The sequence below is a fragment of the Schistocerca gregaria genome, chromosome 2, assembly GCF_023897955.1.
Source record: "Schistocerca gregaria isolate iqSchGreg1 chromosome 2, iqSchGreg1.2, whole genome shotgun sequence".
Taxonomy (NCBI): Eukaryota; Metazoa; Arthropoda; class Insecta; order Orthoptera; family Acrididae; genus Schistocerca; species Schistocerca gregaria.
Genome location: NC_064921.1, coordinates 948,617,970 through 948,630,676, shown reverse-complemented (window position 1 = coordinate 948,630,676; position 12,707 = coordinate 948,617,970). Strand labels below are relative to the sequence as shown.

General features: G+C 37.4%; 1 protein-coding gene across 1 annotated transcript in view; it reads left to right on the top strand.

The window, feature by feature from the left end:
• The first annotated feature begins 264 nt into the window (after positions 1-264).
• Positions 265-12,707, top strand: part of LOC126335416 (UV radiation resistance-associated gene protein) — a 107,039-nt gene continuing 94,596 nt past the window's right edge. The window contains exons 1-2 of the mRNA XM_049998692.1: positions 265-600; positions 4,403-4,523. Coding sequence (XP_049854649.1) covers positions 4,443-4,523 — 81 coding nt within the window. The 5' untranslated portion in view covers positions 265-600; positions 4,403-4,442. The remainder of the gene's footprint in view (positions 601-4,402; positions 4,524-12,707) is intronic.

Sequence of the window (12,707 nt, the reverse complement as noted above, 5' to 3'; positions counted from 1 at the left end):
ATCATCGTTTCAAATCTTTCTAAAAATTTCTTAGTGACCGTCGGCAGACAACGTCTTTGTAGAACATTTCTGCTAGATAGAAGCACCAATGGTTGGTGTTTCTTTAAGTATAACACTTTAGTAATGTATAAACTACCTGACAGATTTTCCTAATGACATCATTCATTATGATATTACGATGCAAGAAAGAACGGATCAAATAACTAAAATATACTAATTATACGTAAAAATTGTTATCGTTGAAACTTATGAATGATTACGTTTATCTTTGGCAGTTGGTTGGTAGCTGTGTAACATCTGTGAATGTTGTGTTTTTAAGTTTTCTGCTAACCTGTAGTTGTCAAAACAAGAAAATGTGTGATTGCCATATGTGAATGGTGATTTTTCCATTGCGAGAGTTTTATGACGTATCAACAACTTGAAATAGTAACTGATTTGAAGACTTATGGCCTTATATACATTAACGCTCGTCCTCACGTGACAAACACTTGCTGTGGCTAGCGATTGGGTGGCTGATATGTCTGCATTTGTGACAGCCAAGTAGTTTGATGTGTGAAGGTCTCGATGGCGCTGCAGTGTGCGGAGATGCATAACTATCCTGTAATGACAACTGAAATTTGTTTATGTACTATTTGATAAGAACAATATTGTGTAGTTTCCTGCCGCTTAGTATTTAGTGTTTTCATTTTCTCACATATCAGTCAGTACCGACACTGACAATACGTGAATTGTGATAAAGGGTGATTGAAGGGCAACTAACGATACTACTATATTTATTTTTTGATCTGCTGAAAACACTTAAGTTCGCTGTTTACTGCACCCAATTTGAATACCGCAGTGGTTGCAGGAGATACGGGAATATCAAAAAGTAACTATAGTGAAAGTGGATTATTATGATATATTCTTTGTCCAGCATTGAAAAGGAAGGGCTCCATAATTTGTACTGCCCGTCGGCCTTTATTCTATAAAATATCATCCATTTGATTTCGAGGGGGGGGGGAGGGGGAGGGAAGGGAAGGAAATTGTTATTACGATATTTTGTGCTGTTCGTCCAAACTACCAAGTCTCCAATTCCAACTTACGTAATTGCTGCCCAGAACAGCTGAAATTTTACTAACGACTGCTTACTGTATTTGCATGAAAAAAAAGTGCCATTTTTCATATTTATTTACCCACCGTTGGTAGTTTATCTCATTTAGTTTTTTTTTGGCTACTTCTGTAAGTGGACAAGGATGTAATAGACAACAAAGTAGACATTGGCTATTGCAGTTTAGATTTCTGAAAATGCAGTTTAGTTTATGAGGTAACAGGAAGTTATAATAGTCAAAAAGTTTTTGTCCACTTAATGTCACCATCAGTTAGCCTCATAACACCAACCACTGATTAAATTGATATCTGATATTTGCGACCAATAGGTACCCAAAATAAAGCTGCCATAAATCCAGATGCTGACCTTAACCATAACGGGAGTTTAATTAATGTAACTGTAACTCAGTTTGAGTTAGTATACTGTTCACACCACCCAGCTGTTTATAGGATGATCTAAACAAATAAATAACAAGATATGGTTTGGCAGAAAGTAATTTCCTATTTTGTGGATTTATTAGTGATGCTTGTGTGTATTTTGATTCATGAGCTATTAACAACAATGCAATGTTTCTGAGAAGCTACATCCACACTCGGCAAACCACTGCAAATTTAGTGCATAGTGGACTATTGATTGTATTGGATTTTCTTCATGTTCCACATACATAAGGAGCATGGAGAGAATGACTGCTTAAACACAACTGTTTGCACTGTAATTAGTCTAATTTTGTCTTTGCCATGTGTGTGGTGGACACTGCATAGGAAGCTGTTGTATATTCCTAAATTCCTTACTTTAATATGAGTTCTTGAAACTTTGAAAGCAGATTTTACCAGGGCAGCCTATCTTCAAGCAACTGCCAGTTCAGCCTTTTCAGCATTTCTTTGACTTAAAAAACTTGTGACCATTAACGTTGCCCATCATTACATACAGACAGTACCCCCATTAGCTCTATTTGGTATGGCTCCCGCAATTTGACCAATATCCTAGGACGGGTTGCACAAGTTTTCGGGGAACCCTCTTTGTAGATTGACTGTGTTTTCCCAGTATTCTGCAAATTAATTAATTAACGTCTGCCGCTGGATTTACCTATTACAGTGTCTCTGGGATTATTCCAGTTTGTATCCCCACAAACTGTTACATCCCGATATTTGCCTGGATCAGCTGACTCCAGTTATGACTCAACTGCATTCATCAGGTACTCTGTTTTATGAAGTGCACAATTTTACATGTATGAATGTTTAAAGCAAGCCTCCAGTCTTTGCATCTCAGCTTCAGTTGGTGACTCTCCACCCAAGACAATGTGTTGCAGACCCAGAACCACCAGTCCAGTAACAAATTTTGATACACTAAATGATTGCATTTTGTTAATAAAAGTTTATGCCATCAGATACTTTTCAGGTGTCAAGAAATACAGTAAGAACTGATTTGCTTCCTCCATGGTTTTCAGGATGTCATTTGAGGAAAGCAAGTGTGAGTTTGGCATGACTGATGTGTTTGAAAGCCATGCCATCTGTCATGTAAGAGTTCATATTGTTAGAGGTACCTCACTGTGTTTGGGCTCAAAATACTTGCTCAGATTCTACAGTGTGGTGATATTGAGCAGTTGTTTTGTGACTCACTTCTACCATGTAGTTGTGTTCTGTGCTTTTTACCAACTTGCGGGCACAGTGTTTTTGTTTGATCTATGGTAGGCTATATTACGCATAAGAGGGTCTAAACTTTCAGCAGTAAATGAACCAAGTTTTGATTCTTCTCCATGAATTTGCACGCAAATGGTTTGTAATATGTGAATATTACCGTTTACTTCCACATTACTTCACTCCTTCTTATCTCAGTATTTCTTAAATTAAGTACCCTAGGTACTGAAAGTCAAGATTCTTTGGGTTTTGTGGTAGATGGCTCTTATTTGATCCCAAAGCTACTGTATTTGACATGAAACTGTCTCTTAAAAGCCACAGTTGTAGTAGAGCATTGGGAAACAGAACAAAAAGATACAAACCTGTAACAGCAAAGTGTCTACTTATATGATGACTGTCAACCGGTGATCAAAAGGCTCATTGCCATCTATCGGCCAAAGTTTACTTATGGTGATGGCTGCTCTCGCATTGTGTGCAAACGTTAGCTATTAGTTGATGTTTGCTCATAGCCAGCCTGGCGACAGTATACAATAGCTAATGGGAACTGCTGTATCTAATGGTTTCTTTCTGCAAGTAGGAATTGATTACATTTGTTTTTGATATGTAGAATGCCAGAATAACTTTTAGAGATCTGATTATTATGAATTTTAAGGTTGCTGCCTGATTTTCTTATTTGTTTGGTTGTTGGTAAAACCTAGATGTGCTGACAGACTGACCACTAGCAAAACCTGAGCTTAGTCATATTGGAATGTGACAGTTTGGTTGTGAGTTGGGAAAGCCAATGAATGTGTGTGTATGAAGGGGGGGGGGGGGGGGGGACACGATTATGCTGATAAACTGATCTGTAGCATAGCGTGAAGTCTAAGTTAGGTTGGAATGTGATGATTTGCTTGTGAATTGGTGAAAGCAATCTCACCCCAAAAATAAGACTGCTGTAGTAGACCAATGTGTAATGTAGCATTAAACTTAATTGTGTCATTGGAATAACAGACCTGTATGTGTTATTACCAATTTTGCCAAAAATATCAATCATCTGGCTAAATTCTAGCCTTATATAACAAAATACCAGCTAACTTTATTCACAAACCATAGGAAATTATGAATGAGGATCTCATTGACTGCTTACATCTCACCCACGATTCAGTGTGCTGACTTCTCAGAATTCTTCACACGAACTGTCAGCACACAACGGAAAAGCAGAAGACAACACAACTGCATGTTTACCCATCTATTTCAGCTAATGATACTATTAAAATTGTTTTAGCACTTCTGATGTGTTTAGTTTTTGTCAAAGCTTTATGTGAGTTTTAAAAGTTCCGAAATTTGTTGCAGTTGTAATTCCCTATTAAACTCTAGATAGTATATAACTAGATGAATGAGCCATTTGGAGAAGGGGGGGGGGGGGGGGCAAAATCTTCATATAAGACCATGCATATGTTAACGATTCAGTGTTATATACCAACATTTGGACTGACATCTTTTTTGTTAACTATCAAATTCTCTTCTTATTTATTCCTCCACTCATCTAGGAAAAAATAATAATCCAGTGCATATGTGTTTCCTTAGCAAATAGAGACCTTCCTTCCTTTTGTGATGAAAAGTAAGTTTTTGATGTTTACTTTTATATTTGTCATTTTACTTATTTTAATACAATGTAGGCCTATACCAAATTTTATAGGTGTGATGCACAGTTGCGCAGTTAAGGGATGGGCTGAAAGATGCAGAGGCAGAATGAGGCGATGGCACATCAGCGCTCAGCTCCAAGATGGAAAGAATGGATACCTCTTGTCACTCAGCAGGTGTGTCATATTCAAGTTAAATGTCTCAATTTCTTGAGAAATCAATATTCAGGATCATATGAACTTCTCATTATAAATCATATGTTGCGTATCTTGTGAACCAGAGTATCTGTACTCGTACTTGTTGGAAAGACACATTACACCTGCATGATCTGGAGGTGATGGCGACTGTTTATCTTCCAAATACCACATTGCTATGTAAAATATCAAGAAGGTCATCCATCTGTTTGAATTTCTTCCACACTTTCATCTTACATTTAAATATGAATATATACTTGTGAGGGTATATGGGGGCGAAGGGGGGCGGGGGGATGCCCTCGACTGGGAACCAACATGCTCGTTCCTAGAAAATGTAGGCTTTGGGTCTGTGAGGTACAGAATTGTATGAACGCACAGTAACCTACCTTCACGAGTTTATTCCCTAATAACAGTTTACAGTGACACACACACACACTACATTGACCTGTCATTGCTGTGTCACCGCAGCACCGGATAATTATGGACTTTTTGGGGTCTTGTGAGATGAAAAGCCAATTACTCAACGTCCAGGCCATGCTAGTTAAAACAGCAGTCAGCAACTCACTGTGGAGGGACTGTGCAGCTGGTGTCCACTTGTACTGACACAAGTAGTTCATCAATATTCCAAGATAGTGGCAGCTTGCTTGCGTGTATGCAAATTCCACTACGTGCAAGCCTTGAACCCTTACATAACCTCCCCCCCCCCCCCCTTCCCCAAGAAAAAGAGCTACAGAAGGGTGCTCACAGCGACCACCTTAGCGTTGTAAATTTGCTTCATCAGTTACGGCATTGCAACATTTATTTCATTTGCAGACACAGTAACAGTTCATACCGCTGAGCAGGCTTTTAAAACAACAACTTGGGATGTGACTTATGCTGTATATGTAAGACAAATTAGGAAATGGAATAAGAACACAAAACTGACAATTAAATATGAAACTGAACAATGGAAAATCCAGGTTGGAATATCAACAGTTATGAAAAGGATAGATGGCTACTCACCATAAATATGACACATAAGTTGGAGACTGGCACAACAAAAAGACAGTTACACACTAAGCTTTTGGCCAAAGCCTTCTTCATAAAGGAAAGGAATACACACACATAGCTGGAGGTCCGGCTAAAGCAGCCGGAGATAGCGGTCATGTGTGCATGAAATATTTCTGCTTGTGTAAATGTGTTTTTTCCTTTCTTTTCTGAAGAAGGCTTTGGCTGAAAGCTTAGTGTGTAACAGTCTTTTCGCTGTGCCTGTCTACAACTTGTGACGGCAGTTGCATTCCACAGTTCTTTATTTTCACTGTTCACAAGCCCCCCCCCCCCCCCACCTCAATATTAAACAGTTAAAATGACCAGTTCACTATTGGTTAACTTTTGATAAGCCTCATTAATAGTTTGCAGGCAAACATCAGCATACTGCTACAATAGCTTACCATTGAACATCTATGAGCAGTAGAAACCTAGCCCCACAGTTCTTGCAGAATAATATGGTACATGGGACATTATTGAACAGCCTGTCATTATTTTAACACAGCCTATTTGTGTTACACTTATTTCACGGTTAAGTTGATGCATTGTTGTTGATCTAACCAATACAGGTTCTCGTCTGAAAATTGACCATGGACTGACTGTCTTGAGACCAAAATCAGGCCTTTATATATCCTCACAATAGTAGGTACTGAAACTATACATTGTTCAATGTTTAATTTACAGAAATTACAATTAACATAACTCATTTAATTAACTGAATCTATAGAAAAATTCCTTCTTTTTAATAGTTTCTTCTACTACAAGGGTTAGGCTGAATTATTTGTTTAAATGATGAACTTAAAAGATAGTGCTATACAAACAATACTTTTGACAAATCTGGTAATTATTTTGGAATTCATTAAGGGCTGGCTTTGCTAACATGTTTTGGAATAGAGCCAAATAAATACTTAAAGATTGCTAGTGGTTCATCTTCCAAATATTTATAATCAGTATACAATTTATATTTGTTTATAAGTCACAATAGAATCTAAGTCATGGAACAATTACTGATTTCACCCTATAACAAAATATATTAACTAGGAATAATCAAAATAAATGAGGAAATTGATGACATACACAAAATTAGATCTGGTGGTATGGTCCTTAAGATTGAGGGCCAGCCTTTCTATTTTATGAAAATGTAGATTATGCTCATATGTGTTAATGGTAATTAGTCAAAAACTGGAAATAAAATGAATTTAAGGAGGCAGATGGCAAAACAAAAGAGAGGAAGTAAAAAGATCCCAGCTTGCATCCCACAAACTCAACGTGTCATCTTTATGATGAAAAGCACTCTATCCTTTTCATAGTTGTTGACAGTTAATCCATATTTAACAGTACTGGAAGACTTAATTTAGTTGCTGCTTGGAAGAAGTTTTAACTTGTTGGTAGTAGCAATTACATTTTTCCGTATAATCAGGATTAAATCATTATCCTTGGTTAAACTGAGCAGGCAGCAATCTCTCTCTCTCTCTCTCTCTCTCTCTCTCTCTCTCTCTCTCTCTCTCTCTATATATATATATATATATATATATATATATATATATATATATATATATATATTAAAAACAAAGATTCCAAGACTTACCAAGCGGGAAAGCGGCGGTAGACAAGCACAATGAATAAAACACACACACAGAATTTCGAGCTTTCGCAACCGGCGGATGCTTCGTCAGGAAAGAGGGAAGGAAAAGGAAAGATGAAAGGATGTGGGTTTTAAGGGAGAGGGTAAGGAGTCATTCCAATCCCGGGAGCGGAAAGACTTACCTTATGGGGGAAAAAAGGATAGGTATATACTCACGCACACACACACACACACACACACACACACACACACACACACACACACACACGCATATCCATCCATACATACACACAAGGTTAGGGAATATACAAAGGCATCCCGGGAGAAAGAGTGATGAAAAATTGTCCACAATTTGGTACGGGATTCATAGTCAACTTAAAAATAATTGATTCGATAACAGATTTCCAGGCCCAATCTCCTAGGCTCTCAACACTGACAGTAAAAGCATCAAATAAAATCTATACAATAATTAACGCCCATGCTCCCACGAAGCATAAAAACAATAGGAGAAAAACCAGATAAAAGAAGGATGAATTCTCGGACCTACTAGATCAAACAGTGACAAATATAAACAAAAAATATAAACAAAAATCATAGTAAAATTTTAATAGGTGATTTCAATGCACAACTGGGCAGTGAAAAGAGATACAGAGACATAATAGGAAAATGGCCGGCTCAAAAACGAACCAATAAAAATGGTATAAGATTAGTAGAATTCTGTAGAAACCATAACATGATATCAAAATCGACCTATTTTATGAGAAAACCCAATAAACTAAAGACATGGAAACACCCAGATTGAAAAAAAGGGGGAATGGCAATTAGATCACGTCTGTATGAACAAAAATTACCATAAAGAAATCCAAAATGTTAAAGTACTTAGAGGAATAGACATGGGGTCAGACCATTACATGGTGAAAATCAAATGTAAATTCACACCTGCAAAGAAACCAAAATCCAAATTTAAAATGAGAAAAATATATGACCCTCATAAACTAATAAACAATGATCAATATAAAGAACTAACTCAAAAAATTGAGAAAACTGATAAATTGGATAGTCCCGAAACTAAAAGAAATAGCCGAAAAAATTGCCCCACCATACCCAAGGAAAAAGCATCAATGGTGGAATGAGGAATGCGATAAAGCATTTGAAAATAGACACCAAGCATGGTTAATTCATCAAAGCCAGAAAACAGAGAAATCATATGAAGAATTGACTAAACAAAGAAAACTAACTCAAAAAAACAATCAGAAGTACTAAAAGACAATATCAAAAGAGCATTATTCAACAAATAGAAATAGATCATAAAAAGACAAATTCAAGGGATTATTATAAAATATTTAGTAAACAACTTCAAAAATATGAACCACCAACACTCATGCTAAAAGATACAACCGGAAAATAGCACACAACAATAAAGATAATGCCCAAATTCTAGCAGATGCATTCGATCAACTACTGAATGGTGAAGAACCAAAAGAACGGCTTCATATAAACACAGAAATGCCCATTAAAACTTCAACAGAATACATTGGTCCACCAAACATTAATGAAGTAAATCAAGCCATTAAAGAATTGAAAAATTATAAAGCTAGTGGCGAAGACCAAACATTTGCAGAACTGTGGAAAAATGCATCAGAATCAAGTAAAGAATCACTTCACCAAAGCTTAATTAAAATGTGGAATGATGAAACATTGGCGGAACATTGGACAACAGCAGTAATACACCCTCTACACAAGAAAGGAGATAAAACTAATCCGGACAACTATAGAGGAATCTCTCTCTTGGATTGTACATATAAAATATTTTCTAGAATAATTTATAATCGATGCAAAGGTGATCTGGAAAAAGAATTAGGGGATTACCAAGGAGGATTTCGACCATGGCGCAGCTGTCCGGAACAAATCATAACACTAAAATTGCTAATGGATATTTACAAAAGAAAAAAGCATATGATAGTATTCACAGACCTTCAATGTTGAAAATACTACGAAATTTTGGATTACATCCTAAACTAGTGAAGATGATAAGCTTAACTTTAACAAATACTAAATCAAAGGTGAAGTTCAGAAGTGAAATGTCTGAACCCTTCACAATTAAAACAGGACTAAGACAAGGTGATGTATTATCACCCCTTCTGTTCAACTGTACTCTGGAATATTTAATGAGAGAATGGTATAAAGAAAATAAAAAAAATATAAAAATTGGGTACAGTAAAAACAAAATTAGCCTAAATTGTTTGGGATTTGTAGATGATCTGGCACTACTAGCCAACAACATTGAAGAGGCTAGGGATCAAGTCACAAATCTCCAAAATATTGCAGGAAAAGTAGGATTAACAATTTCATTTGAAAAAACAAAAATAATGGCAACAGATCCCCTTGTAATAAATAGTGTACAGATGTGTGGGAATGATATAGAAATTGTAAAACAATTTAAGTACCTTGGAGAAAATATAACCTATAACTTAAATGAAAAAAATGTCCTGGACAGAGAGAACTAATAAATTATCAAGAGCCCAAAAAGTATCCAGAAACACATACAACAAAAAATGATTGTCAGTAAATACAAAATTAAAACATTACAAGACTGTTGTCCAACCAGAAATAACCTATGGAAGTGAAACCCTGTTTAAGCTAAATCAAAAGAACAACACAGACAAAATTCTAAAAATAGAAAAAAGAATAATGACATGCATCAATAAAAAGTACCAAAAAGCAGGAGAAGGTTGTATTGTCCAAAATGCAGTAGTATATCAGGAGATAGAACCAGTAACGGGTACCATGAGAAAGAAGAGAATATCAATTTTTGGTCATCTATTGAGAACACCTGACGACAGATTAATACGCAAAATTTTGGAGAAACTCTGGAAACAAAAACAACAACCTGCCTGGATAAAGGAAATAAAAGAAGACATGAAAGAACTAGACATAACGCTGGAGGACTTGAAAACCAAATCAAAACAAGTAAATAAGTTAAAAAAATAGAAGTATTAGATTCTTGCCAAAAATTGATAAAAGAGAAACAACTAAAAGGGTATTTTCAGAAGAAGAACGAAAACAAAGATTGGATAGAATAAAGAAATACTGGAAAGCCAAGAAGGAAAAAACAATGAGAAATCTTAGGTAGACCGGAAAGAAATTGACTGAAGTGGTCCAATGAGGCCGTAAAAGCACAATTTTTCCACATGGGAAAAATATATTAAAAACAAAGATTCCATGACTTACCAAGCGGTAAAGCGCCGGTAGACAGGCACAATAAAATAACACACACAAAAAATTTCTACCTTTCGCAACCAACGGTTGCTTCTTCAGGAAAGAGGGAAGGAGAGGGAAAGACGAAAGGATGTGGGTTTTAAGGGAGAGGGTAAGGAGTCATTCCAATCCCGGGAGCGGAAAGACTTACCGTAGGTGGAAAAAAGGACAGGTGTACACTCGCGCACACACACACACACACACATCCATCCGCACATACACAGACACAAGCAGACTAATGTGTGTGTGTGTGTGTGTGTGTGTGTGTGTGTGTGTGTGTGTGTGTGTGTGAAAGATAGTTCAGGTGCACTAAAATTTTTACATGTAAATATGGCATTCAGAGTTGAATTGAAAGAGTAAATTATACCTTTAGAACATTGTTTAAGAAATGGCAGCTAAAGATGCATTAAAATTCTAGTGCAATCATCTCTCAGAGAATAAGTCATAAACAATTTTTTGTCACAACTGTACACTCTAAGAACACTGCTGGTTCTAGGCAAATTAACCAGTCCAACGAGGATCACAGAGGTACGTATTCTCTTTTCTGCTCATCTCTAGGAATGTTGCAATCTCTTCTCACAAAGTAAGAAACCTCTTCAGAGGTTATCCACAGCTTAACTATTGAACTTTGGAGTGGTTTTGAACATTGACATATTTGGCTTCAAAATCATCCATGAATTACTTAAATGTACAATGTTTCAATCCAGAGAGCTTACGTGAAGTTTCAAAGTATGAGAGAGGTACTGAAAGATTTGGAAAGTATGAGAAAGGTACTGAAAGATTTGGAAATTATGAGAAAGGTACTGAAAGAACTGACATTGTGAGTGCTGGTTGTGATTATTGTGGTCCAGCATACAGTTTGAATCTGTCAAAGTTTCAAATAAGGAGTGAGAAATGTATCTTAGAGAGAATGTGCAGAGGTAGAGTGATCCTTATGATAGAGGCTTAATATCTTGGTGACATTGAGTTCATTTGAAACTGAGTGCTAACTTAGGTACAGGAAATGTAGAACAAATCAGCCATAGCGTGTTGAAATAGTCAACCAGACTTTCAGTTCAAGTGATGGAAGTCAACTATAGCAAATCAGTCAGAACATTATGACCACCAACCTACTGTTGATATAAACCTGTCCATGTGATCCACGTTCAGACGTTGTGGGGCTGGGCAGCCACCCCCATTTACAGATGTCAGATGTCATTGGCTGGACAGACTGGTAAAACAGGACCATTGGCAAACTGTGGTGAACTGACATCAGACCTTAATGTTAGGCAGAGAGCAAGCATGTCTGAACACACAGTGGAGCAAAAGATTGGCCTCCACAGCCAATGACCCATGTATGATGTAAACATCACAACATTGACAAATAAAACTGAAATGGGCACACAACCGTTGGCACTGGACGTTGGCGCAGTGGCAGAGCATTGCACGGTCTGATGAATCCTGATAGCTTCTTTGTCATGCTGATGGGAAGGTGCAAATCCATCTTCTTCCAGGGTAAGAGCTCCTTGATAACAGTACTACTGAACAGAGACAAGCTGGCAGTGGTTCCATTATGCTGTCGGGAACATTCATGTGGGCATCTGTGAGTCCAGTGGAGCTCATGCAAGGCTCCATGATGGCCAAGGAGTATCATACACTGATTGCAGAACACGTACATCCCTTCATGACGATCATGTTTCTCAATGGCAGTTGCATTTTTCAACAAGATAATCCTCTGTCACAAGACCAGGAGTGTGATGGAGGGGTTCAAGGAACACAGCGGTGAGTTCCAATAGATTTCCTGGCCCCTCAACTCACCATATCTGAAACTGGTTGAACACATCTATGAAGTGATTGAACTTGGTGTCAGAGCTCATCGCACCCTCCCTGGAATTTACAGGAATTACGTGAATTGCGTGCGCTGATGTGGAGCAAACTTCTCCCAGTGACCTAACAAGGCCTCATTGCTTCCATGGCACTATGTGTTGCTTCTATGTCCATGCCAAAGGTGGCCATACCTACGCCTATTAGGTAGGTGGTCATAATGTGGTCAACATAAATCAAATGACTATATTGAGTTAAGAAAATGCACCCATGGAATACAAATCTAGTGCCTCAACCACATCAGTCCTTTCCAAATTAACACTGTGCCGTGCTCTGTTCTTGCCACCTCAACTCAGTTCAAGCAGTTATTAAAATAATCTTCGGAAAGTACTTTCATTTTTTTCCAACACCACCATTGGAAATAGACCTCCAACTTCCTACCAGCAGCTGATCAGCTGGCACAGTAGTCAAGATACTGGAGCGGTGCCACCAAC